At 37.6% G+C, this 27,965-nt stretch overlaps 3 protein-coding genes across 4 annotated transcripts; 1 reads left to right on the forward strand and 2 right to left on the reverse strand.

Annotated features, from left to right (window-relative positions):
- LOC109727594 (actin-related protein 2/3 complex subunit 1A-like) lies at positions 3,579 to 9,673 on the forward strand. The gene is made up of 15 exons (XM_020257754.1): positions 3,579 to 3,817; positions 4,798 to 4,883; positions 5,060 to 5,136; positions 5,253 to 5,347; positions 5,500 to 5,569; positions 5,995 to 6,064; positions 7,065 to 7,138; positions 7,219 to 7,261; positions 7,856 to 7,937; positions 8,090 to 8,178; positions 8,273 to 8,358; positions 8,558 to 8,618; positions 8,800 to 8,906; positions 9,016 to 9,074; positions 9,166 to 9,673. Exons 1-15 carry the CDS (start codon positions 3,748 to 3,750, stop codon positions 9,234 to 9,236), a joined length of 1,140 nt encoding a protein of 379 aa, XP_020113343.1. The 5' UTR covers positions 3,579 to 3,747; the 3' UTR covers positions 9,237 to 9,673.
- LOC109727062 lies at positions 10,483 to 13,014 on the reverse strand. The gene is made up of 2 exons (XM_020256933.1): positions 11,986 to 13,014; positions 10,483 to 11,456 (listed from the first exon to the last, which is right to left on the reverse strand). The coding sequence occupies exons 1-2, from the start codon at positions 12,530 to 12,532 to the stop codon at positions 10,774 to 10,776; spliced, it is 1,230 nt and encodes a 409-aa protein (XP_020112522.1). The 5' UTR covers positions 12,533 to 13,014; the 3' UTR covers positions 10,483 to 10,773.
- On the reverse strand, positions 14,259 to 26,726 carry LOC109727253 (myosin-6-like). Of its 2 annotated transcripts, XM_020257291.1 has the most exons (39): positions 26,210 to 26,726; positions 25,831 to 25,959; positions 25,476 to 25,619; positions 24,624 to 24,769; positions 24,381 to 24,537; positions 24,231 to 24,289; positions 23,966 to 24,125; positions 23,723 to 23,872; positions 23,490 to 23,626; positions 23,269 to 23,415; positions 23,076 to 23,177; positions 22,101 to 22,158; positions 21,885 to 21,986; positions 21,659 to 21,696; positions 21,415 to 21,541; positions 21,148 to 21,318; positions 20,930 to 21,061; positions 20,749 to 20,858; positions 20,614 to 20,674; positions 20,066 to 20,243; positions 19,680 to 19,885; positions 19,399 to 19,518; positions 18,842 to 18,940; positions 18,440 to 18,652; positions 17,998 to 18,137; positions 17,785 to 17,908; positions 17,648 to 17,686; positions 17,466 to 17,549; positions 17,213 to 17,383; positions 16,768 to 16,920; positions 16,495 to 16,683; positions 16,182 to 16,313; positions 16,020 to 16,090; positions 15,826 to 15,925; positions 15,699 to 15,755; positions 15,302 to 15,358; positions 15,134 to 15,214; positions 14,903 to 14,985; positions 14,259 to 14,807 (listed from the first exon to the last, which is right to left on the reverse strand). In XM_020257291.1, exons 1-39 carry the CDS (start codon positions 26,210 to 26,212, stop codon positions 14,693 to 14,695), a joined length of 4,545 nt encoding a protein of 1,514 aa, XP_020112880.1. In that variant the 5' UTR covers positions 26,213 to 26,726; the 3' UTR covers positions 14,259 to 14,692. The 2 variants fall into 2 exon arrangements, with proteins under 2 accessions (XP_020112880.1, XP_020112881.1); XM_020257292.1 differs by lacking the exons at positions 23,269 to 23,415; positions 23,490 to 23,626; positions 23,723 to 23,872; ... (5 more) ...; positions 25,831 to 25,959; positions 26,210 to 26,726 and having other exon boundaries at positions 23,065 to 23,143.

Genomic DNA, 27,965 nt, shown 5'->3' on the forward strand with positions numbered 1-27,965 from the left:
GCTTACGACCTTCCAATAAATTTTTTTTCTTACTATACCTTTTTTGAAGCACCTTTCGATTCCGCGAATTCTATTTCGAAATGCCTCTTAGAATTCCTTCAATTTACCTTGGAAGTTTTTTAATCAAGTAAGAAGAACAAGAGAGCTACTTCTCCAACTCGCTCTACACCTTTCTTCTCTATCTCAAGAAAACGGAATCCTAGAGAGCAAAATGAGAACTCTTTCTTTATCAAAACTCAAAGAAAATTTCTCTCTTAACATCACTTGGCTCAACATACAAAATGGGTCAATTAAAGTTCAAATCAATTACTAACTAGCTCATTACATGAGTTGTTGAACCAAACTCAAAATAAATTAACTAGACTAATAAGTGAATTTGATATCACTAACCCAAACGCTTGGTGCTGTCGATACTATCCCAGCCGGATTCTATAGATCTAAGCTAGAATACTATCAATAACACCAAGCTATTTGTGCTATTAGGTTTTCGGCTTTTTGATGAAAAAAATATACAGTTAGGATAATGTGAGTCTCCTTGGATCGAGTGAGTTATTAGTTTAATAATATAATCTAACGGATGAAAATAGTCAAAGGGTTAAATCTAACGGCGGAAAACTTAATAGTACAAAATATTTGGTGCTATCAATCGTATCCCAGCAGGACTATATATATATATATATATATNAATAGTAACAGGATCTAGTTACGCATTTGGTATAAATTCAACAAAAAGTAAGTAGTGTAACATATTATAAAAAAAATAAAAAACTGCAGATTTTATTTTAAATTTTTCTACCTGTCTCTGATGATCTGAATGACTGAATCTCTCGCAAAACTCATATAATGAATATTTCACTAGCACAAAGTGGGAGAGGAGCTTGGGACAGGAGCTTGGGAGTCGGCACGGGCCAGTCATGGTCCACCTGCCAGAAATCGATGCCAGAAATTGGCACGGTGGTGTTGGGAGAAAACGTTGAACCAGATGTTCCCGAAAGCTTACCAAGGGTCGATGGGGAAAAATCTTAGAGTAAGCGACTGCTTTACAAGGAAAAATTGGAACTGGTCTAAGATCCTGAGAATCGAGGTGGGACAAGCTCTCGGGAGGGGGTACCAGGCATCTCGGAATTAATGCAAACGGTATCTAGCTTCTCTGTCGAGCAGGAAATGAATAAGTTACTTTGGAGATGGAGCCCTGATGGCAAATTCTCGGTCAAATCCACCTATTCAGCTTTGTTGGACGGCGGGACGAGAGATGAACGAGCCATTTGCATTTGGAGCCTTAAAATCCCGCTGAAAGTTAAAGTTTTTTTGTGGCTGCTCCTCAAGAAAAGGATCCTCACAAGAGATAGGCTTGTCAAGCGAGGGTGGATTCAGGATCCAACCTGCGTGCTTTGTGGGGTGGAGGTCGAATCAGCGGATTATCTATTCACCAGGTGTGCATTCGGTAAGTTTGTATTGGTGACAGGGATGGAAGACATCCAAACTCTTGACCTGGGTGTCGATGTGAACCTAGTTTGGGACAGGTGGAGGGAGAAAAAAGCACATCAGAACAAGCGTTCCGGTCTCATTGACCTAGTAGGGTGTTGGTGGATTATCTGGAAGGTCAGGAACGATACGATCTTTTGGAATATCTAGCCTAACCCAGGGGTGGCGGTAAGCAGTCTCAAGAAATTGCTGAAGGAGTGGGAACCGCTGCTCAGATCAACTTAGTACAGTTTTTACCTTTTTTTGCCCTTTGCCTTGGCCGTTTCGCGGGGCCCGGTTGCCCCACACCTGTAGCTTAATTCACCAAATCAATGAATGAAGCGGGTAGCGTGCTACCTTCCTCTCAAAAAAAAAAAATTTCACTAGCACAAATTAGCATCGACTTTACAAAGAATTTATTTTATATTAAAATAATCAAAACTAACAGTAATATATTGTAGTGCGCTAACAACGAAACCAAGACTATCAAAATACCAACCACACTAGTAAATAAATGTGATATTTTTAAATTATTCACAATTAAAATATGCAAAATAGAGTAAATAAAGTTGAAAGAGAAAAATTCAAACACAACCACAACAACACAAGAGAATTTATGTGATTCGTCAAAATCGGACTATATCCGCAGGCACGAAAAGATCAAATCCACTGTCAAATGAGGAGATTACAAGATTTGTTTAGAGATTACCACTCTATTACAATGGGCTTATGACCTTCCAATAAAAATTTCTTCTTATTACACCTTCTTTGAAGCACCTTTCAATTCCGCGAATTTCATTTCGAAATACCTCTTAGAATTCCTCCAATTTACCTTGGAAGTTTTTTAATCAAGTAAGAAGAACAAGATAGCTACTTCTCCAACTCGCCCTACACCTCTCTTCTCTATCTCAAGAAAACGGAATCCTAGAGAGCAAAATGAGAACTCTTTCTTTATCAAAACTCAAAGAAAATTTCTCTCTTAACATCACTTGGCTCAACATACAAAATGGGTCAATTAAAGTTCCAATCAATTACTAACTAGCTCATTACATGAGTCGTTGAACCAAACTCAAAATAAATTAACTAGACTAATAAGTGAATTTGATATCACTAACCCAAACGCTTGGTGCTGTCGATACTATCCCAGCCGGATTCTATAGATCTAAGCCAGAATACTATCAATAACACCAAGCTATTTGTGCTATTAGGTTTTCGGCTCTTTGATGAAAAAATATACAGTTAGGATAATGTGAGTCTCCTTGGATCGAGTGAGTTATTAGTTTAATAATGTAATCTAACGGATGAAAATAGTCAAAGGGTTAAATCTAACGGCGGAAAACTTAATAGTACAAAATATTNTATATATATTCTCCATTCAGACCTTCTAATAAATATTGTGATTGAGGTGGTGTAATTTACAAAAACAAAACAAAAGGTTATTAGTCTTTGATCATGTTTAACTTATGCGATCCATAATCCCAAATTGAGCCTAGATAACTGATTCAATCAACCTAAATTATCCTGTTTACTCATCTTATCTAATTAAGTCAATCATTCTTCGGCTGGTCAATTCCACTTTAGAATTTGTTAACCAGTGAGCTCGACTTATTTAAATAACTCCCTAGTTAATTTACTTCAAAATAAATATTTTAAATTCATTGTAAGTAATATTGGTAAACGCTAACTTAAGCTTCACCCAGAAAAAGCTAGAATTTTCATTTTCAACCTCCTATTAAACGTGACAAAACTTTATACTCGTATCAATGTGTATCAAAAATGCAAATACCTAGCGATTACATTATTATTAATACTAATAACTAATATTTAGCTTTCTCAATTTAAACAACTCACATGTTCGTCAATTTTTTAATTATTTGTAATTGTATTTATTCGCTTTAATAATAATAGTTATATTAATATTAAATTAAATTTATTCTAAATACTGTTTACTAAGATAAAATTTAAAATTTGTAAACTATCAACAAAAAAGAAAACGAAAGAAAACGGAAAAGAGGATCTACTTCAAAAATATCTAAAATTGAGGGGGTCTTCGTACATATTCACCAAATCGGGTCGTCGTCGTGTCCAACCACACCTCTATTCTCCTTTCCCTTCTCCCCCACTCCTCTCTCTCTCTCTCTCTCTCTCTCTCTCGTTTTGGATCTACGCGACCCCATCACCAACACCCCTAATTCTCCGACGAATCCTCACTCCTTCCCTCTTCCTACGAAGTAGAATCCCTAGAGGTGAGGAGGGAAGAGGAGAGGAGGCCGCGGTGAGGCCATGGCCGCGGTCGAGATCCATCAATTCGCCGAGTGCATCACCTGCCACGCATGGAGCCCCGATCAATCGAGTAATCCCTTCCCCTTGCCCTAATCTCTTTGTTCTCTTCACAAATCTCTCCGATTCGTTTCCTTTAAGATGTAGTCTTAGATCTTAGCATGAGTTGGCGAATTTAAACTAGCTTCTATGAATTTTCTCTTGTCCATTGATACATTCGATTAATCTTCTTCGTCGGTTGTTGAGAATATAGTAGTCGGTCGCGGTGGATGCTCGTGTGATAGTCTCCAGATCAAGATGATATCGTTTTGATTTTAGTATTTAGTTCGCGGTAGAAACTGGATCTATCTTAGGGAATGTTTTTGGCAACGTTTTGAAGTTACTTTGTTGAAGTAGAAGGCTACCTGCTTGTGTTATCACTGTGGAGTAGAAGAAAAGAGTAAGAATTAAATGACAGTAGGAGAGTGCAAAATGATTTGGGACGGTACAAATACCGGCATAATTGGAAACTAGATAATATACTGCACCACTTTTCAAGTTGTGATTTCCGCCACCAAGTTAAGATCCTTTGGGGAGCAATTATACTATTTTTAAACTATTGGTAGCTGATGAAGAGCAGAATTTCTCTCACTTAATTGGTACTCAGTTTGCAACCATTTTGCTTCGCGGCCCTGGTACTAAACTTTGAGAGAATGGTGTAGATTTGACGGTGTATGCGGATAGATTTGCTTGATACTTGTTGCTGGAATGTAGAGAGCTGTATGCACCATGAGTATATCATGGAAGAGTCTAGTGCCTTTTGTAGAATCACTTTTGCAAAGCCATTCTTGTTCTAGTGCATATCTCAATACTGAATTTTAAATTTGAGTCTGAAAATGGCATTACATACTCCTTTTTATTATTATGTGATTTATTTACTAGAATGTCTTCTCGTATTTACATATTTGTTGCATTTCTTTCTTTTCATTGCAAGTTGAGATAGGAGATTGCAAATCAACTCAATAATATCTTCCTTTCTGGACTTGACAGTAATATCTTCATTGTTATTTGCAGTGATTGCATTTTGTCCAAACAATACTGAAGTGCATATCTATAAATTGTTGGCAGACAAGTGGGAGAAAGTACATGTTCTTTACAAGGTAATACTGATTTTTTATCTACTGTATTGTGCCTGTTTTCAATGGACAGTAATAATATAACATGATAATTCTATTTTTCTGCCCCAAATTCATACTCTACATCTTCTTGTCAATTACCTTGAATATCTACTTTTCAGTAAAAGTAACAAAACTAATTTCTTCTTCCTCTCTCACAGCATGATCAAATTATATCTGGAATTGACTGGAGCGTAAATTCAAACAAAATTGTAACAGTATCACATGATAGGAATTCGTAAGTGTGTACCTAAAAGTTAGCATCTCTTGGATCTGTGTTCGTTTTAAAAGATTAAACATTCTTTTTGTGTAAGAAATGATAATTGGCGGCTTTGTTCCTTTCCCTATTTTCAGATATGTTTGGAGCCAAGAAGCATCTGAATGGGTACCTACTCTTGTCATTCTTAGGCTAAACAGAGCTGCTCTATGTGTTCAGTGGAGTCCTAAAGGTACTTGCAGAAAGCTGGCATGCATTATAGGTTATTTTGTCACCTTGTAGGAAGCAGAATGTGTACTTTAGTTTGTTGAATAGATATGTTATTGTTCTTGTTGATATTTAAAACTAGCCCACATCTATATAAACCATGCTTTTGTTTCGCAGAAAACAAGTTTGCTGTTGGAAGTGGAGCTAAAACTGTTTGCATATGCTACTATGAGCAAGAGAACAACTGGTAATTGCCCTTTTCTTTTCCTTCTTCAATTGTTTTTTCCCCCCTTCAATGTTTTTGTAGCCAACTGTAAGCCTAAAGAATTTTTTATTATTACACACTATTACCTAATTAGTGTGATATTGATGCTAAAGGTCCAGAGAGTAAGCTACAACAAGAATCTGCAAAATGTGCAGAATCTGTAATCCTATCCCATTAAAAAACTCTTGGTTCATTTTGTATGTCCCCTTATATTGGAAACTTGGTTATTTTCAATTTCTCCATGCTTTTGACGCCCCCTTTTTAATCAACTATCTAACATCGCATTTTTCCAATCATTAGGATGGATATTAGTTCAATGACCATCACTTCTTATATGCCATAAGTAGTTTTATGTTCTTTGCTTTTCAAACAATTTAACATATCTGGTTATGACTTTTTTTTTCTAGGTGGGTTAGCAAGCTTATCAGGAAAAAGCATAATTCTTCTGTCACAAGTGTTGCCTGGCATCCTAATAATGTAAGCTTGTTTTTTAATCCTCCTAGTTTATTCATACATTTATTGATTTCAAGTTAGTATGAATTTTCAGTCTGGAAATGACAATTGTTTAACTACTTGTGGACCTGTTTAATAAAATATATTAAAATTCGATTACGGTTGTTATATAACTAAATGCAAATTCACATGATTGTAGGACAATGAAATATATGTGAAAAAGAAAATATGATAATAAGATGTAGAAGATGAAAAGAAGTCCCCACAAAGAATTGGATACTAGGACAGACAGAAGAGGAAACAGAGAGAATGCAAAAAAAATGTGATTTATAGCGGATCTCCTTGGGGACCTTAGGAAGCACATCACCTTTGAAACATCTGCATTTCCTTCATGAAGGACAATGTGGCTATCTGTATAGCAAATAAATCTGTGTGCTAGAAGCTAAAAGAACGAGAATTATGTGATATGCTTAAAGCCGGCTCCCTTCTGTAACTTAATTTTAGCTCTATGAGGTTAATTTGATGTTGCCAATATTTAGAAAATTGAAGCATGAATGCAAATTGCAACTTATTTCCGGAAGCTGTCTTCTGTATATTTTATTCTTATGAACAATTAAATATTCACAACTTCTGTGAATTTATATACAAGATAACTGTATATCAGATTATCAGACATGAAGTGTGGAGTCCGGACAATTACCACAATACTACCTAATGACCTAGTATCACTTTCTATCTGAAAATACTTGCAAAGTGTAGAGCTGCAGTTAAGATAGCTAGCTTCACTAGTTTCTCAAGTTGTTGGCTGTCTGTACCAAAGCAGATATACAATCAGAAAGCAAAAGAAGCACCATATTTGCTTGACTGCAAATTTGACTAATTTCGGGGAAACATTTGTGGATGCAATATCTCACTTACAAGCTATGGTGTAAGACCCAATACTAACAAACAGACAAAGATAATGGCGAGAGCTTATTTCTGTATTAATTGTGTTTTCAACTTCAACCTTCCTTTTGCTCTCCAGGTTCTTCTTGCAACAACATCTACTGACGGTAAATGCAGAGTGTTTTGCACTTTCATCAAGGGCGTAGATAAAAGGTCTGTATAAGACCCTTAACATCCTCTAGCCAAGAGTTTGAGGGATATTAGCTGACCTATATTTATTTCCTTATGATTAGGGACTTGGGGGAAGGCTCTTCTAATGATCTAAAATTTGGAGAGGTTTTATTTGTTCAACTTTCTTATAATGATGCACTATTTTTTCTCTGGTATACATTTTGATTACATTTGCATGTGTGTTGCATGCCTGTTTCATTATCTCGTTAACATGAATAATACGCATGATTTTCCTTGGTAAAATATTTGAAGTCTATTGCATGGCGACTTTTTAATTTGGAAAGTATGATCAGTTTTTGGCTATTCTTCTTTCGATTGCTCACTGGTTTTCTTACTCGGCGACATATGATTGTGAGTGTTTGATGTAGACTTCGCTACCAACTTTAAAATTCTTAGACTAAATTCCACGACAGCATAGAGCATTAATTTTGAAGTTTTATTTGCATTTTGAAGTTTTATTCTACTTGCAATTTTGTTGTGCTAAAATTATCAAGCACTGGTGCTTAATACTGAAGTTCCTCCGGACAAATCTTTTGGATTTTGGAACTCTGTGTAGGCAATATGCTTGTTCAGTTTGTATCTTAGACTGCTCTCTCTCTCTCTCTCTCTCTCTCTCTCTCTCTCTCTCTCTCTCATCATTAAGTAAGTTGATATTCTTTCTTTTTTTTTTTCTTTTTTTGTCGGTGCAATTTGGAACAGCAAATTGCTCAACTCGATCTGTCAGTTACTTGGGCCTTTGGTGTAAGGTGGTCACCAAGCGGAAATACCTTGGCCTACACAGGTACTGTCTTCCTTGGTGTCATTTGTTTCTTGGTAGAACGTTTTATTAACTCGCAGGTGCATTTTTTTCCTCGTCATAAACAGTTATAATTACATAGTTCAACTTTTCAAGTATACGGACAATGAATGGCTTTATTTTCTTGTGATTGTTAGGTCACAACTCTATGGTATATTTCATTGATGATGTTGAGTCTTCTCCTTCAGCACAGACTCTGGCCTTGCGTGATCTGCCTCTCCGTGATGTGGGTCAGCATTTTCTCTTTGCTACTTCATATCTTACATTTTACAGTTTAGTCAGAAATTTGTTTGTGTATTGATCTAAAGTACGATATTCAGATCCTTTTTCTTTCTGAGAGAGTGGTCATTGGCGTTGGCTTTGACTGCAATCCTATGGTCTTCACCGCAGATGAAACAGGGCTCTGGTGGGTTTATAATTTTTAATGATATATAACTCCTCATCATCTTGTTATGTTTGCTATTGTGTTTCATGTATTTCTGAATATTTCATTAAGAAAAACAGAGCTATACTGAATTTGATGTCACATGTAAGTTTCTTCCTTCAGTTGGGTCTATTATTAAATTTCATTTCTTAAGTTATGTTGTCTTTCATGTCTGTTGTAGGAGCTTTGTCAGGTATTTAGATGAGAGAAAAGTAGCTCCAACAAGTTCTAAAGGTTCACAGGTGCGTTTAATTTTGCATTAATTGCCCTTAGCTCTTGAAATTCCACCAACGCAAAATGCACGTGGGTCTGATGGATCTGTTGTGGGAGTAATTTCTTTTACTCCCGCTGCAAGGAAATGGAAATCTACAGCAAGGTCGTGGATGCTTGGCACAATTCATAACTACCATTCTTAATTTTCAGTTCTCTGAAGCCCTTGGGAAGCTGTATGGACAATCGAAACAGAGCACAAGCAATGATACAGTTGAACCTTCAAAATTTCGTGGTGGTGCTCATGCGAACTGCATAACGTAATATCTTTTTCCATTTTTGGCTACAAAGTAGCATTTGCCATGTTGCCTAGTGCACTGTATCTACACTGCATGATGATGTTTAGACTTATTTGATTACATATTTCAGCTGTATTGTACTGCTAAGAAGATCAGCGGCCACCACCGTGAAACGTTTCAGCACATCAGGTTACGAATTCAGCTTTTCTCATCTTTTTAATTTTCTCTGCAATCTTGCCATAAATGAAATTTCATTATTGTTACATACTGTTTCGTATAGGGTTAGATGGCAAAATAGTGATCTGGGAGTTGGATAATTCCATAGATATTCAACAACCTGGTTATCGTTGATGATGAGAAAATGAAAAATTTTCTTCCCAGTAGCCAAAGCAGTGGCGCATTTGGAAGGAAGTTGCGCGGATGGGACGAGTATTTTAAATTCCTTAGTTATACTTCAACAGGAAGCAGGTCGGATTGATTATGCTCTACAGTTATTTCGGCCGACAGGTGTTGTAAAATATACCTAGTCACACTCACTAGTTTCGTTCTTCTCATTCGAGAGATAATGTTAGTCTTTAGTTTCGCCTTTTGCCTCTTGGTATACTCGGGTAGATAACGGTGTAATGGAATATTTGCGGCTTCCTATTTGTTGACATGATGAACGATTATCGTGTTTATGGCATCATGCTGCTCAGAATCATTGCAGGCTCTATGTTTTTTTTAAAAAAATTACTTTTTATCCTGTTGTTCTGCAAATTTGAGGTGATCTTCAGCTGTTTGTAGTGTAATTTTCTTCAACAATTTCGAAGCGTCTTTTATGTATGATTCAGTGTTATTTGGCACGAAATTCGTGTTGCATAACTGCTTACGTGTTATTTTGGGTCATTTAGTGAGTAGACGCCGTTGTTCATCAGTGTATCATCGTTGCCGTTATGTTAAGTTACTATGTTAAGGGGGCGACTTACGACGAACTTTATTCATTTAGTGCACACGAGAATCCACATATCAGATCGTCATAGCTTCAGTATGTTAGCATAACCCAGATTGAAGTTATCTGCGTCTCAGGATTATCATCAAAGGACTGATGGAGCTAAAACAGCTTCTGATTAGTGAATCAAAACATTCCTTAGAGCAGTGGATACGACCTCTGGAGAGAGAGTGAAAAACCAAAACTGTACGGCCTCAATTGTTTTTATCAAAGAAATAATTATTAATGAAGACACACTACTTTAAGATTGTACGCTTATGTATGTACACACATGTACCTACCTGTATATATATATATATATATATATATATAAGCACTAATGTATGGCAAAAGGTGCATCTTTAATTTGCTTAAAGTTGCACGTCCTCGTAATATTTTGTTGCTCCCTCAAGCAAACCCCCTTCTATTTTAGACTAATTATAGAAGTATACCTACTTACAGAGTAGCAAAAATTTTGTCTTAATGCTGGTTATTATCCCCGCACTGCTTTTAACAATTATCTTCTTTTCTTGCCTAGTCGTATCAATCTAAAATAACTATTCTATTTGTACTGCTTAATAACCAAAAAAGGTAAGAAATGGCATTGAAATCATTGAGATATATCATATATTGCCTTAATAAAGAGATTATTTCTCATTAGGCTTTACATGCCTTTAACATCAACTGCACTGCAGCATGTCTCAATGCATGCTTTATTTAATTCACATTACAAAATCCATCTAATAGGCAATTAGGCATTGCCCCTGTGAGACAGTTCTCACATGATCATCACTTTTTATTTTCCCTGAGAATTAACTGTTAATCAAGATTCAAGAACAAATGATAAAATCCACCTCCCACAAAATGATTCAATTCTAAACATTAAGATGCCAATTTGGAGTTGTTGCATCACCTTTAACTTCAATGTAAGAGTGCTTGGTTCTCAAAGTGCATTGGACTACCAAAGCCATACCCTACAAAGCACACTGGAGAAGGATCATCCTCTTTAACCCCCCATCTCCTCATGAGATCCTCATACTCTTCCTTCTCTAAAATTGCTGCTCCAACTTTACTTCTCCACACTTGCGCCGCCTTCGCGAGCTCGACCTCGGCTTCTTTTAATAGGAAATCCAAGTCCAAGTCCAAACCCAAATCCAAACTCAGATCCAAGCTCATACTCAAACTTCCCTCAGCCACTTTTCTCCATGGCTCAGCATTACTTCCTTTCCAATATTTCTGCTCCAACATGCTAAGGAACTCGTCCTCGACTTTATCTGCATCGATTTCTTCGCTAAACTCCATTAGAAGGCACGGCTTCTCCTCTTCGCGCCCCTCGATTTCCTCTTCGTCCCCATCGGTGTGCACTAAAGTGTCGGAACTAGGCCTCTGCGATCGAGAAGAGATGGTTCCTCTCTCCAGTGTGATGAAGCCGCCGTCTTCGTCGTCCATTCGAAGAATGTCTTCGGTAGGGTTCTCGATCGTGATAAAGTTAGCATCGGATCGGAGGGCTGGGACTCTTCGAGCTGAGGCAGAGGCGGGCCGGCTCCGAAGGCAGTTCAGATCAGGGAGACAAGAAAAGCACTTGGTTTTATTCCAACTATTCCCTGCATCCATTGCACAAGGATCATGCAATGCAATTTATGCAACAAGCAAAAGAAGTACATGGTGTAATGCACATCAAGATTTCCTCTCATTCTATGCGCAAAAAGAAAAAAAGAAAAAAAAGAGAAAGCACAAGCAAAAGCAATCCAATTCGACTATCTTAAATAATATTCGAAACATTCTTATAATTCACATGATTTATGATGATTTATGATTGTTAAGAAAAACCAAGTAAGATGAGAGGTAGATTTGTTCACTGGAATGAATTTATACAGTAAAAGTGCTTTCGAAAGTACTTGGAGACCGGTACTTGCACTTTTTTAGCTATTCATATAGATTCCGTAGAATTGCTTCGAAAAACACGAGAAAGGTCGTGCTTTCGCTTTTTCTGACGCATGTATAATGTGTGTCAGAATAGGCATCGATCAGATCCTAATATGATTCGACGAACGAAAAAGTAAAAGTACTGTACGTAATTTGATAAAGCGTATATATGTATATATATATATATATGTATATATATGTACGTACTAGTAGTAATATCATGGTCTTCGTCCTCCACCATCCTACAATACACACTCAAACTCAGCACCCCGCCATGGGCGACTCCTCCGAGAGCGAAGCTCATGCTCTTCCCGCCGAAACTCGAATTCAAAAAACTCCCCCCCGCCGCCGCGAACTCGCTGAGATCGACGCGAAACGCGCCCAATTCGCGCTCATCTCCATCAGCAACCGAAACCCAAATGGCGAAGCCCCTCAGCACGGATCCCACGTCCGTGCTGCAGTGGTGCAGGAATATCTCGTCGAAAATGGCGGCCCCCGCGGCGACGCGAACGGGGCTCGTCCGCTCCCCCGCGCACCCTTTGGTTCTCCACCCCACGACCACCGCGCGCGCCTCCATGGGCGGCGGAAGCCCCGCAATTTGCTGGATTTGGAGGCAAACCACGCACCGGGACCTCCGCGCGCGGGCGCCCGCAAGGTGTCCGACGAATCTCCTCTTCCACGAGCGCAGCAAGCTCCCCCTGCTCCCCGAGCTGGGGCAATGGTTGGGTCCGCGGGCGCCATTAGCTCCTTCCATTGGCCGATCCAAGAACTGGGTCTCGCCCACAGTTGGGAGGTGAGCGAAGGACGAGGAGGAAGAGGAAGAGGAAGAGGGCGCTTAAGCACATGTAGTAATGGGGAGGAAAAAAAAAAAAGATGGTTTTTTTTTTTTTTTTTTTTTTTTTTTTTTTTTTTTTTGAGAGAGAGAGAGAGAGAGAGAGAGAGAGAGAGAGAGAGAGGTGGAGGACGAGACGGGGAGCTTAAAGAGGAAATGTTGGGGGGGGAATTTGGACTTAGTTTAATCTATAATGAGTGTTGTGGAACGAGAATAGCAAGCTTTGAGGAGAAGGGAGTGGTCTCGATCTCCCCCAGAAGAGAAAAGAGGCTCCTTTTTATGGTCCAAACACATCCTCAGGGAGCCAAGTAGTGCAAGGGTCCCCACTCAAGTTGCCTAATTAGGGAGAGAATTGTTGCATGACATGGTTTTTCGATACGAGCCGTGGACCGACCATGTGATCTGTCGCCACCACACCATCACATTTATATCCCGTTCATTATTCACGTTGAATAGAAAAGAACAAGACCATACGTTGGATGCCGCAAAGTGTGAAAAAAATAGAGCTAGCGGAATGCACAGATACCTCCAATCCTATCTTGTCAATATTAAGTAAAATTTTTTATTTGATCAAACCAAGTAGTTCGTTTCACAAACTTCTTCCGATGTTTCTTAACTGTTTAAAGTGTATTTCTATTTTAACCTCGCTTTCATCATCTTACCATCTCCAATTTAATCTTAAATACCGAACAAGCTCTCGCGAGAAGGACGGATCACAGAGCGGTCCACGGCTGATGTGTTGGATTAGGTCGAAGCAAATGATTGCTTTATAATAGATCATGGTTATTGACTAATAAGATATAGTACCCAAGTTCATGAGGATTCCAAGTTCCGAGGACAAGTACTCTTGGACCACTTTTAGCTGGAAACCAGTAAGCTTAAAACCGTTAACTTAAAACTTTTATATGGCCCTGAAACAAGTAGATCAAATCAAGAGAGGAGGGGAGGGACAGGAGCATGTGTTAAATAAAGGACACCTGTCATTGTTTCCAAAGCAAGAGACTCAGCTTCCAAGGTTTGAATTTGTACTGCACCTTCCCTTAAAAGGCTCAACATCTAGTTCCCTCTTTTATCAGTGTACCCTAAAACATTCTTTTTCTCACTCGAACGATGTTGACATAGTTTGAACCACTTGTGTTAGGTTTTGATTGGGCAAACACTTTTGAGTCAACTATTTGATGTCTCTCAATTTGTAAACAGAAGGATCGTAAATGAATCGGGTCAAGTTAATATCTTGTTTCAAAATATTTGAAGGATCTTAGAGGTTATTTCTTTTACTTTTTTAAGGTTAAGATTGGGATAACCTTTCTAAATTTATAGTGGATTGGATTTTACCCGTGAATATATTTGAAGTAGGTAGAAAATCTCCCACAAGTTTTGTTCTGTAAGAGATAAATTAAATTACCTTTGGACACTATATCATCTGTAAAAAAAAAACATTACGCAATCAAAACAATTATAATTATAAATTCAAAAATAGTAAAAATTTTTGTGCTATGATTTTGTCTTCCTTTCATTTCAAACATTCATTTTTTTTTAAAAAAAAAATTAGTAAACTCGGACAAATATCAAAATTGTAAAAACTCGTATGGATGTCTAAGAGCAATTAACATTATACATTAGGTTCTGGTAATTATGGAAAAAAAAATTAAAAAAAGAAAACCCCAAAGAAATAATTTATATAACTATTGTGTTTTTCCACTGTTCCTTTACATTTCGTCCAATATTTTTGTACACCGTATAGAAAAAGGGGTGGCCACACAAATACAATCCTCACCAAATCACACACACTTATATGACTATGAAACTGCCTACAAAGAATGATGCCTCAAATTGTAAAATATAGGCCTTATTAACTGGAGGGATCTGTCCAATCCCAACCCACTTTGACTATCTATAACATAAGGGGGGGAAATGACACATCTAACTGACTCAAAATAAAGATATAAAAGAAAAAAAATGAAATATTACAAGCCCAAATTTGAGGGAACATATGAATATGCAAAATTTACAATAAATCAAGTAAAGTATCTGCCTGGAGTAACAGTGTGCGCATGAGAGCGTGCTCGAGGTTCCACGGACTCACTCTTGTAAAAACTGGAAAGCCGGGTTCTCGAGAAGCTCCTCTGCGGGCTTGACGTCGGAGAAGTCCTTTTCTTGTAGAGAAGTCGATATGTCGTCTACTGAGAAGGGAATGCTGCATCAAATTGCCACACTCGTAATAAGATTCTAACAGTTCTTCCCCTAGAGTGTAATGGATTTGGTTGTTTATTCTACATCTTTTTTAATTACCTGGAACTATCATCGAGTAAGAAGGAGCTGCCGTCTGCATTGTTGGAATCTTCTGTCATTAGTATCCGCATGCTGGAAAGAACCTGGAGAGAGAAAAAAAAAATGGAGCCAAGCGTCACTTCCCGAATTCACGCTCTAATTCAAGTATGCTATTGATTGTATCAGCATGTCATTTGAATGCCTGGACAAGGGTTAGCAGTAGAAAAGACTCATAATTTCTTTTGAACTTACACTTGACGATACACTTTGGGTATTGTACTTGTCATCCCAGTATTGTGTGCATATTCTGTAGAGTTGTTGAACACTCAAGATCTGCAATAAAGGTAGAATTAGAATGAGCATCAGGAAGAGAGAGAGAGGGAGAGAGAGAGAGAGAGAGAAAGAGAGAGAGAGAGTTACCGGACATAAGTCATTGACTATCTCATCATATGAAATCCTGTACTTCTGGAATATTACCTGCAGATGGATCAGATAAATCCACAGTTAGATGTAAAGATGCATCCACTCGGGTTCAAAATATATCAATCTAATTGCCTCCATAAAAGAAGAACATCGTAGCAACAAAATTTTCAGGTTATATGCGTGAAAACTTCTTTTGCAACTGGGTGTGTTAGATGACAAATAATCCAGAATATACTCATTTATCTAGGTTTAAGAAGTCAGGATGCATCTGATTGATCTGAGAACCAGCATTTACATGGTACTCAAGGTCATAGTCTGTAGCTTATCCGATTATATTTTATGGGAGAACAATTAAAGACAATCTCAAGTTGAAGGAAAAAAAAGGCGAACGTACCAAGAAACCCACAGCTTGCCTTATATGCTTAAGTTCCTCCCATGATGATCCGGCATACTGCAAAATTGAAAGTCCATAACTAACAACTACAAGACATTTAACAATTATTATCTTTTAGGCTTATTACCTCAGGTTTTGCTTTTGCGCACCATAGCTCCAATTCAGCCAAACCAGCTTTGACATATTCTCCATTGCTGAAGGAGCAACACTCTCGGCGAAGAAGTAGACTGCAGAAGCAGAATTAGAACCTAAATGTATACAAAAAATTGCATGCACAAAGATGGAGGGGCAAAACTTTCAAGCTCATGAACAAATACTAACCTGTTGAAGAGTTGAACATTAATGTATGAGAATATCTGGGTAAAGATCTTCTGAGCTAAAACTGGGGGAACCTGAGGCCAAACAAGAAAACCCTCAATTAAGAAACAAAATCCATCCGTACTAATGATGCGAGTTACTATAAATTATGAAGGTTGAACTCACATAGTTATCTTGTAATGTTTTTAAAAAGCTATCGAGGTTCTCTATGATGCTCTGCCAGTGGTTGCTTTGAGAGTGACTCCCAAATGAACGCCCTGTCCCTCGGAGCACACTTGCCTTCGTTGTCCTTGGAGCCTTAATATGAAAGAGTAATCCATTAATATAACGAAAGGTCTTATTGTAAACTACAAAGCCACCATCTCCTGGTTATGTTTTTGTAGAGTATCGTCCAACACAAAAATGCTACAAAACTACCTCCAATTTATTTTACTACAATGTACAAGCTAAACGAGCCAAATAGAACAGGTAATAGTACCTGAATGCATAATGAGATCAAGGAAGACATGTCTTTTTTCACATTGTCTCGGATAATTCCAAATATTTTCTCCACATAAGCAGTTAGCTGCTGCTTGAAAAGCAAGGCAGGGTACTTGGCCTCGACTTGGCGAACAACATCCAATGCTTCCACATGGATATTTGCAAAAGATGCCGACGAGCGGAAGCCCTAATTTAACATGAATTATACAAAATAAAAAATAATAATAATAAGGATAAAACTTCAAGAGAATAGTCATAGTAAATGACGTACCTGAGCCATCCTTCCAAATAATGATGTTGGAGGAGGTTTCTTACGCGATGCAGTCCCAACTCCACCAGCCGCCTTAAGACTCTTTTGTAGCAGAAAAAGCAAGCTGGATGTATTTGATAGCCAATAAGCAAGATGGTCATTGTTCTCCTCGTTCTGCATCATGGATTCATTGAAGTGGGCGAAATAAATGTGTAAATTTATATTTTGATCAGAAATAAGCATGCAGTATAAATCTAAAAATTGCATGGAATTTATTCATCCAGGTCACATAGGATGCTTAATAGAAGTTTGCAACATCAATTTAATTTCAGACTTCTAAAATTTTTGTGACATTACATTGAGTTTAGAACTGATACCTTAGTAAATAATTTAAAATGACGTAAAGGACAAAAGTACTTGTTGAATAGGAATAGAACATATGTATAAATATATATGATTAAATTACCTCAATGGCAGAACCAATTAACTGAATAAGGCGGTCAAAAACACTGGTCTTCTCTGCTTCAAAGGACTTCCAATGAAGAAGACATCTATATATGGTAAATGCAGCCACCGGCTTACCCTGGCTAAATCCAAGATTTTTAGCCACGCAATTGATCAGTGCATCAACATTCTCCTACAGGAAAAGGTATGTCAAAACAAATCATCAAGACACAAAAAAAAAAAAGAAGAGTATTTTAAATTAACTGTACACATACATGCTGCCGCTCAATATATGATCTCCTCAGTTTAGGATCACTATTTCCATAATCCTTAATAGCCGGAGGTGCACTTTGAGGTTCCTGAAGAACATAGGCATCCACGTACTCTTAGCACAAAGAAATAAGGTGCCATAAAGTGACTATAATAATTGAAAAAAGTGGACTACATTAACAATCACCTTCGGCTCTTCGACTTCATGATGACCATTCTCTATACTCTGCAAAATAGGGGAAGGAAGGAGAAAAAAAAGGTGGAAAGAATATAAGTAATTGGGAAAAATATAGTCAGACATCTTTGGCCGCATAAGATCATTACCTGTTTTTTGGGCGTCAATGGAATTGATAAATGTTCAGATATGTTTTTTACAGGTGAATTCAAGAAGGCCTGCTGTCGGAGAATTTTATCCTCAGACTCCATGTTCAATAATTTTTCTTGAAGCCTGTGAAAAAAAAAAAAAATTGAGCTGTGACACCTAATGCAAAGAAGCTATATACATGTTTCAGTAGATAAGCAGGGAAATCAAAGTACCTTTGCATTGCATTGTTCAAGTCAACTATCTTTGACTCAGCCTCCATAGCCTTCTTCAGCCTCTCTTCGCTGATTCTGCTCGTTTTTTCATACTTCTTTTCAGTTTCATCAATCTTCATCTCTAGAGAACTCACCAAAGCCTGTTGCCAAAATTGACAGTGATGAAATGACTAGAGTTCAGAACAACCGAAGGACAAAAAGAGAGAGGTAGACAAAAAAGAGAGAACATGAACAAAAACATGTGGAGATAATTGCATATACCTAAAGGCTAAAGCATTATCTACTTACATATACCTCAGTAAAATTCACATGTTCATACATGCCCTTCAAAAACTCTCTTGTAACATATAAAACCCTTTGAAAATTGATTTTTTTCAGTAGATTCTATTTTGAAAAAGGGGAAAAGGAGTCAGATAAAAATCCACTGGTAAGTTAACCCGACCTTAAGCTTCTCATTTTCAGCTTTGAATTTGTCCATCAACTCCGTATCAACAACAGGGATCTCCTTAATAACAGGAACAATCTCAGCAGCCTTCTTAGCAGCGTCACGTTCCTTCATCAGCATTTCTTTGGTCTCCTTAAACTGTTGTTGCACCTCCTGCAAGGCAGCTTGCAGCTTTGCATTTTCTTGTGCTTTTGCTTCCTCGAGGTCAGCCTACAAATACAGAAAGTGCATTGGATAAATCAACTTGCAATCATAAAACTGAGTTCAGAGATGTCTGCAATGATACTTCAGAAAAAATGGACCAGCAGCAATCCAGCTCATGCTAGTTCAATCAAATGGAAGATGGAATTGAAAATACCAAGTAGATGAGTCACTTGAAGTAAAACACTAATGCCTCACCCGCATGCGTTTCTCCAGTTGTAGCCTCCATGTGAGTTCCTCAACTTGCTTTTCCAGTTTATTTTTGGCAGCTTGAAGTGCGCCAGTTTCCCTTGCCGCCTGAAGGCAAGAAAGAGGTGTAAAAGAACCAGAGAGATTATGTTCAAGAAGAATCATAGTAAGAAGTCAACACGAACCATATAATGCACTTTAGAGACTACATGAGGAAGTTTACTCGTGCCTACAGTATATATATATATAAGCTATTAACTTTGCTTTAAGTGGTGCAACATAGATTAGAGTTTCAAACAGGCTTGTAAGGTGTCCTATGTAATTAAACTTCCACAACTTACTCTCATCTCAGTTGCACTGCTCCCTAATAGTCATTAATAAAAATATCTATTCTTCCCTTCCTCCCCCCCCACCCCCTCCCCCCTTTTTCTAGTGGGTCCACTAGAGGTTTACAAACCAGATAGAAAATGTAGAGAATACCACTCCATAATTATAACACCATCATTAAAATACAAGTGTATCGAACCACTATGAAAGATGACAGAGATTGGAGCAAGAACTTCTACCATTTTAAGCTTTCGTAGTTCTTTTCTAGCAACCCTTCCTCTCCAAGCACATTGAGTAGTAATTGTGGCTTTCTTTATTCTTGAATAATGCAAGCGCGCCAGGTATTGCCGGCATTGACTCTAGAAGAGTAACACAACCATTAGTGCAAAGAAGATTGAAAGTATAACATCTTCTAATGATAGTAATAAAACAATATGTAAAACAAAGAACTCTGTGTGTGGTTATTTGCATATAAGCGTGTCTACATATACAGATACATATTCATGTTGTTCCATTTTACCTGTATAACAATTGCAGCTCTTGTTTGTCGCCTGAAATTGAGCTCCTTACGAGCGGCCATTCCACGTAAACCAGATTGAATTGTAATCGCTGAAGAAAGCAACTCATTGTGAGCTTTCCTAGCAAAATGCATGCGATAGCATGTCTGGATTCTCAGAGCAGCAGCTTCTCTCCGTAGGTTTTCATAAACTTGCCTGGCAAGATGCCCTTCATAGATAACACAAGAAGCATGTTTTAGTAAATCACAAATGTCACAATAGGAAAGATCTCTACTATCACTTAAACAAATAAATGAGGCTACGGCTGACAGCTAAAAATCAGATTCTGAAGGATATATATGTGATTAGATAAGTTTGAAGGGGTATAAAAATTTCTCATACAGCTTACCTCGGCAAATGGTCTGGAGCCGTATAGCTGATTTTCGCAGTAATATGAAACTCCTGCGAGAAAAGTATGATCGAACTTTCCTTTGAATAATATTAGCAGATCGGCCCAACACTTCGTTCCTACGAGCATCGAGATCAGCCATCTGACCAGCTCGAAGAAATACCTTTGTCTTGCCTATCTGGAAGTATCAAACTTACGAGTAAGAGAATCTCGTACTTTTCTACCATAGTATAAGAACTTATTAAATGAAAAATAGAATAGTCTGAAGCAATGTTAGAAGCACCCCACTGTTTACTCAAATATCATTAGAAATAAGCGTACTGGTTAACTCCAAAATATCCATTGTCTACTTTGTTGGAAACACTGACAAAGAACATATAATATGTAACAAACTTGTGGAAACATCGTTCCAGCCAATAATGGTTTCATACTTTTATAGTGAGGGCAAAAAATATGTTTGTACAGGATGCAATGTACGTCAAGTGTTAAATAATGCTGTTTACATAAGAATGCATAAAGCTCAAAAATTTTTATCTAATCTCACTTACTTGGTAACCTTGGAGATCCACCTTCTCTAACAACCTCCTTGTAGCAGTGACCTCATCAGAACTGTCACAATAATAGACCAGATGAACATGCAAGGCATAGCAAATTTAACTAGTATACATTCAAATTAATCGTACCTTCCACTTAAAACTTCAGGTGCAAGAATGCCAAAGCGATCTAAGAACTCGTAGAATGTTCTTCTGGTTGGATACCCAGCACAGCTTATCCTAATTGCTTCCATAACTCCCTAAGAGCAAGTCAACATATGATATAGCAACAGCTTGTAGAAAATTAAGAAGCAGAGAAAAAAAATCTTACCCCGCATCGAAGTTGCTGTAGAACATTCTTATTCTCGAATATGGCAGGCTTCAACAGATTATTTGGCTTAACACAGCGAATGTAATGTGGCTCAGTGGCACTTAAAGTATCTAGGAGAGCTTGTAATTGTTGCTGCATAATTACAAGAGAACCAGCATATCAAAATAACAAGGAAGAAGGAAGCAATTCAAATCAATTCCAAAAGAATGCCCGAGTACCTTGAATCTTGAGCCTATAGATGAAAATTTTGAAGATTTTGATGAGTCCTCTGAAAGGGGCGGAAAAAGGCTCGAAACGAATGAACATTTTGAGGCACTCAAGAGCGCCTGGTGCTCAGCAATAACATAATCTTTGTTTTTATCTAGAAAGAAGTCCGTCTGATAAGTAACCTGAATGAAAAATAATCTCCTTTATCTTCTAGTTTCATAGAAATACTCATAACTTAAAGAAAGTGGATGCAGAAAAGAACACAAAGGGGCACTCACTTCGCCAGCATAGTGGGAGATGGTAAAATCCGTGCGTGATAATTTTGGCTTGCTGAAGCGTTTATGGTTCTTAAAAGTCTGGTACAGCTTTTGAGCGAATGTTTCATGTGTCGATCTTGGCAACATACTAAGTAACCCACAAAAAAAAAGGAAAATAAATAAATTAAAAAACTTAGTCATTTAGGGCTTGTGGAGATATAGAAGCAAAATTGCAAGAGATATAGTATCACATGCAGAGACATACCAAGCCTCATCAAGAAGGGCAATGATCCCACCAGGTTTCTGGATGGAAAAAAATTGGACGAGTTAAGACAAGAACTCATAATGCACAATATTTTGGGGTATATGGTAGTCAAGAAAATCGTTGATGATAAAATCATTTGATTAACCAAGGCCAAATTCTGAAACCATTATTTAAGCAAGATTTTCATTTTGATTGATAGATTATGCTTGGTGCAGTAGAAAAAAACCTTATCAATGAGATCAAGCACGTCCTGATTGTCAATGAATTCAATATAACTCCAATTGATTTCTTCTTTTGTATATTCTTCCTGCTCCATCTTGAAAACATGCTGCATCAAAACAAAAGGATCATTCATGAATCCTTGTCGAGCATTAGAGATGATGAAGAAAGCTGTTCACAAAGTTGATTAAATCAGATAACTATATAAAGTACATATCTAGACCTGATTAAAGTGCTGCTGTAGTTTTTCATTCGTCAGATTGATACAAAACTGCTCAAAGCTGTTAGAAAGGACATATTAGAATCTTGCCCCAACAGACATAAAGAATAACCTCATATAATATGAAGTAAAGGAAAATTAGAAGATTAAATTAGTGAGTAGAATGGAAAGAATTGCAGTTACAACTCTACAAATAGCTGCAAATGAATGCAATAATATGAGCTCATAAAGGAACCTTCAGAAGCTTAAAGAGACGATAGAATCCACATAATTAGAATTCTTTGAGCTCATTTTACTATAGGACTAGCCATAATGCATTTTAAAAAGCTGGGCAAGGACTCATGTATGCCCCCCTAATTTGGCATATTGACTCCTTCGCAAACTGTTCATCAATACATAATCACAAGAATTTTGAATACAGTAACATTGGGCAAATCTTAGAGGAAATAATGGTATAAAGAAAAGGTAAGTGTCAAACCAAAAAAGAACTCAATTTATCCTACTTTGACATCCTATTGGTCATATAAGAAAGTACTGTTTAATCCCAAACTTGTGATGAGAAAGTTATCGTTGATATGCTATACATTTCCTATAAGGGAAACCAAGCAAGATCAAGTTCAGAATTTCTCAATCCAAAGCCAAGAAATAAAAAAAAAAAAGAAAAAGAGAGCAAACATTAGATTAGGAAAAGTATTTACTCGCCACAGCATGTGATGTGTTCATGGTCAGCAGTCACACGTGAAATCAAATAAATTCCATCTATTACCAATTTACCATGAAGCAGCACACGGCATATTATACAAGAAGGGTCGGCACGGCAAGAATCAAAAAGGCATTGCACTATTAAACTATATTGAAATGTGAACATCAAACACTAGTAGGTTATTCACAAGAATCCCTTAAATGAATGACCTCCCTGGTTCACTAATGATTGTCCAAACATAGTGATGACAACATAAAAGCATACCGGTTAAGCACCTGTTTGTCTTGAAGCTTTCGAAGCCATATATATCAAGAACTCCAATTAAGCACTTCGAATCAGGATCTTGCCCGATAGAATTATTGATCTTAGTAACAAGCCTGTAACAAAATGAAACAGTTGCAGAAGGCCCGTAAATAATCGACCAAATACGGTTTGAGGCTTTGAGCAAAAGATTTTTTGAGCACTTACCAATCAAATAAGCGTGAATACACAATCTTAGCCAGGGCATCTCTACTAAGAACTGCAGCACCAGGATCTAGAGTCTTTACTATGTTTTCATCACGAGTTACAATAATACGTTTGCAAAGAGAGTCCTCAAGGGCTTTCTCATCACACCTGAAGAAAGCTCAAAATTACAACATAATTTCCGGTAGATCCAACAGTGATAGTTTAAGAGAAATGGCGCTTACATGAAGAGCTCAGCAGCTGTTCTTAAATGAAACCAGGATTTATCATCTTTGGGCTTGGAAGAATCTGTTTCATTCCCCTCGGCAAATTCAATATTTCCCAAATGGAGAATAGCAGCCACTACCCGGAAAATCGCGTCCTAAATGAAATACCAAGGAAGAAAGATAGTTTAGGAATTGACAAAGAAAATGTAGCTCACTCCTTGTAAGAATGAGCAGAGAACAAAGATCTGTACCTGTTCATCAGAGCTGATTCCAATGATATCCATAGCTCTTCTAGTTTCCAGATATTCCTTAGAATCATCTACCCCTTCAAGGGCATGGCAGTTCGACTGGTTAAGATAATGAAATGCTCTAGGATCTCCCAACTTATATCTCTCAATATCCTGACAAAGAGCATTTTATCTTTTTATTTAAAAAAATAAAAAAAGAGGTCTCCTAAGACTCTACGGAGCACTAATGTAAGAATCATTGCAAACCTCAGGTGGTGCAGCACAGAGCATATAAAAACAATGGTAGTTCCTCTCAGGATCAGATACTTGACAAACGCGAGACCGCTCAAGCAGGTAAGTTCTGATGGCAGCACCTGATATCCTCCCATTCTGATCAAACTGAATCTCAACAAACTTGCCAAAGCGGCTGAAAAAACAGCATGCGAACAAGAGTAGACAGTGAGTATAGAAAGATTCCTGAACATGCTAACTTCTTGAGGAAATGAATAGAGATTAAATAATATTTTCCCACCTCGAGTTATTATTTCTGACAGTCTTTGCATTGCCAAATGCTTCAAGAACAGGGTTGGACTGTCAAGAAAGCATAAAAATTCAACGGATGGGAACCAAAACCGACAAAAATAATTAGGGGTAAAGCTACCAATGAAATGCTATATCTCACCTGCAGAACTTGCTGTTCCACAGAGCGGCCACCAGACGAAGCCTTCCCTCCCATGTAGGCAAGGTAACGCATGAGCAGTTTAGTGCTTTCTGTTTTACCAGCTCCACTTTCTCCACTTACAAGGATAGATTGACTTATACCTTCATTTATCATCAGCCTGCGCCAACAAATACAATCTTTATCTTATAATCCACATACTATTTTAATATATTTAGATATGAATACAAACATATTAGACTGTACCTATATGCAGCATCTGCAATTGCAAAAGGGTGTGGACTTAATTCACCAAATGTCGCTCCCTTGTACTGTTCCATCATATGGGTATCATAGAGATGAGGTAGCCTCCGGAAAGGATTTACAGCAATTAAAATATTTCCAGTATAAGACTGATTCAAAAAAGAACAACTGTGTCAGCAACCTCAGAATGCCAAAAGTTTAGCGTAAAAGGAGATGTGAGAGAGACCAAAAACAATGGACGAGTACAGAAGTAAAGGCGTGTTTGGATCTGGAAGTAGCTCTACTGTAGAAACTTATGTTTAATGAGAGTTTCATTTGGTGATTGTTATAGAGGAGTTTGACTTTTGGCCGTCAACAAATATGAATAACCACGAAAATTCAAGGTAGTGACTTTCACCAATAAGGTGGGGTTTAGCAAATTCTGAAAAAACTAACAATTTCTTATTCCATCTAAGTCTTAGACGCTTGATCATGCATCTCTAGCCAACTTGAGTAATAAGTAGAAATATGATAAGTTATTCTAGCATCGAAAATGAACTAAATGGAATATTATATACACCTCCAGAAACAGCATAGAGAGTAGTCTTCAGGCAAGTTTAGATAACAACATAAGGTAACTATAACCATTCATCATACTTGTTACTGAATATTGCTTCGTGTACCTTGGAAAGTTCATGCAAATGTTGTTAATGAGTGCATTGTAAACGTGGCAATTAGTAATAGGTTTAGTATTTCAAAGTTGATGTCTTTAAAAAACTAAATCCATGACTACCAATTAAATGTACAAAGCTACCTAATCAACAACATTCCGGGAAACCTTCAAAGCTATTTGTAGCATTGCACCTCCGCACTTACATAAATTTCATTCATGTCGTATCGAGATTTTAAATTCTGCAGAACCCCTGGCTCATGCAAATAGGCTAATTTTGTCATGTCATCCACTCCACACGGTGCTGCCTCGGGATCCTTGGGATGTATGCTAGAAATTTTAGCCGTGACCTGCACCGGAAAAATCACCCGCAAAATCTTTATAAACAAACTCATGAATTGCTATATTTGAAGTGGGAAGGCCAATTTATTTCTTTATCTAGTCTTATTGGAGTACAATCTTTTCACAGTTAGAAACCAACTCTAGAATAAGCCAATAAAAGAGGAAACTTTGGCAAACCTACTGACCTAATATCTACGAAAGCAATGCAAGATCACTCACCATCTTTCCGGAGGTACATTGGACCTTGATTGTATCGCCATTGACTTCGACAACTTCTCCATCAATCCAAGCATCGTCGGGATCCTCAACCCACACCTGAGTTCCCATTGTAATACTAACTGAAGCAGCCTGAAATTTTTTTAAACAAAAGTTTGATCAGTGAAATGAACACAGCACAATCTGCACCATAATAGAATCATCATAATCCAACGCAACCACTACAAATTGGTCAAAATAACATCTACAAGTGGGTTTAGTTCGAAGCATTGGATACATAACAGTTCAATTCCTGCTTCCCTGATTCTAAACGTTATCGCAAAAAACGAAATCAATTACACCAAAAATTTAAAATTGGAAACAACAGCACAAAATGCAGTACCATTTCGAGATCCCGACGCAATCAGATGCTCAAAGTGGCCACAAATCACCACACTTTAGAGTTTAGAGCCCCTGAACACTAGAAAAACAACCGATTTCGCCACGAATGGAGAGATCCCAACTACTCGGATCCACCAAATCGATCAAATGGAACACCTCTAATCTCTCTACACGTACTACTTCCGATCTACTCCACCAAATTTCTCGGATTCTGAGTCCAAGAGCAAACTCAAACTCCCACCGGTTCCTCCTTTCCTCTACTTCGAGCTCGGCGATTCGAAGGCGAAGAAGAGATCGCCAGGAGAGGTAAGGAGACAAAGCAACTTCGATTTGGTGACGAGGATAGAAAGAGAAAGAGAGAGGGAACCCAATCCCCCTCTCCCGATCGAAAGGGTCCCTCAAAAACCCTCCTTTTTTCTCCGCCGCGCACCGACCTCTTCGTGCTCGCTCTCTCTCTCTCTCTCTCTCTCCCTCTTTCTCTCTCTTTTTGGTGTTTCCTTTTTCGCCTTCTCTTTCCTTTCACATGGAAACAGCTACGAGGAGGGGAATTTGATATTAATTTTATTTTTATTTTTATTATTATTTATTTTTTGTTTCCTTTATTTTTGTTTTCTTTTGAGGTACGAAATGGAGGTTATTTTGATACGCAAAATGACCTTTTCACTATATACTCGGGGAAATTATTCCCTGCACCCGGTGTTCCCCCTACATTCCATGAACCGTGCTTCATACTCATTGATCAGCCTCTAAAATTTTAAGGTTAAAATTTAACCCGATACTTTTATAACTCTGGACGGTGAACCGGGTCCATGCTATAGCTCCTCACCTACACTGTTCTTTTTGGCCGTGTGACGTGGCAAAATGTGATTGGAGAATGAGAGATTTACCGTGTCGTATCAGCCCCCTACGCGCGAATATACTTCGGCGTGACGTTTCGTAGATTCGGCGCTACCACCTGACTTGTGGGCCCCACAGTGCCCCTCTCGCATGTCATTGGTCCACTTCTCCGGTCATTTTGGGGTCAATTACTACACAATTAAAAAAACTATTCTATTTCTCTCAGGTTTTCTCTGCTAAATTTTATGTAAATTTTAAAGAAAATACGAATGATAATTGATTATGGTGTTATATTATTTTTAACATCCAATATTTTTTAAAAAATAAACAAACTAGACGGCAATATATATAGCATGCTATTTTTTTTTCAATATATATATATATACAATCACCACTACTTATGGTAATTGTTGGTAGTTTTCTTCTGAGCACTTGGATCTAAAGTTGATCTCGCTTTCGAACAAAAAGTATATGTAAGAGTGACCTACGATTATCTTCAAATATATATATATATATATATAGTATGAGCTAATTAATAAGTCATTGTAATTGCCACTTTTCTTAGAAAAAAAATTTCAAATTTACTAGACTAATTAATCAAACTTGCACAAATTTAATTGGGTGAAGACGTGATTATCGTTTGGAATAGATGGATAAGTAAAAGGGACTCGCCATCCCCACTTTTGGAACCAAGTGGTTTAATAGTTTGTTGGTGGATCATCTGGGATGTCAGGAATGGTGCGACCTTCAGATCGATCAAGCCAGATTAAATTGTTGATGGATTAATGGAATTAATATTTGTCATTAAATTTACACCACTATAATCAATAGTCTTTTTTTTTCCCCTTGGAGGCCTGTGTTGCCTCACCTCTGTAGTTTAGTTTACTTTTTCAATGAATGAAGTGGATAGTGTGCTACAT

The sequence above is a fragment of the Ananas comosus genome, linkage group 22 (genome assembly GCF_001540865.1).
Source record: "Ananas comosus cultivar F153 linkage group 22, ASM154086v1, whole genome shotgun sequence".
NCBI lineage: Eukaryota > Viridiplantae > Streptophyta > Magnoliopsida > Poales > Bromeliaceae > Ananas > Ananas comosus.

Bases quoted from the DNA above. Each gene is read 5' to 3' on its own strand.
- LOC109727594 (XM_020257754.1), top strand. From the start codon at position 3,748: ATGGCCGCGGTCGAGATCCATCAATTCGCCGAGTGCATCACCTGCCAC. The intron at 3,818-4,797 runs GTAATCCCTTCC...TGTTATTTGCAG, and splicing joins ATGGAGCCCCGATCAATCGA to TGATTGCATTTTGTCCAAAC. The intron at 8,179-8,272 runs GTGGGTCAGCAT...TACGATATTCAG, and splicing joins GTGATCTGCCTCTCCGTGAT to ATCCTTTTTCTTTCTGAGAG.
- LOC109727062 (XM_020256933.1), bottom strand. From the start codon at position 12,532: ATGGAAGGAGCTAATGGCGCCCGCGGACCCAACCATTGCCCCAGCTCG. The intron at 11,457-11,985 runs GTACGTACATAT...CAATGGATGCAG, and splicing joins AGACCATGATATTACTACTA to GGAATAGTTGGAATAAAACC.
- LOC109727253 (XM_020257291.1), bottom strand. The intron at 21,062-21,147 runs GTACTCGGGCAT...GTAATTATGCAG, and splicing joins CTATAGGCTCAAGATTCAAG to CAACAATTACAAGCTCTCCT. The intron at 17,384-17,465 runs GTATGTGTACAG...CTTTTCCTGTAG, and splicing joins CATATATTGAGCGGCAGCAT to GAGAATGTTGATGCACTGAT.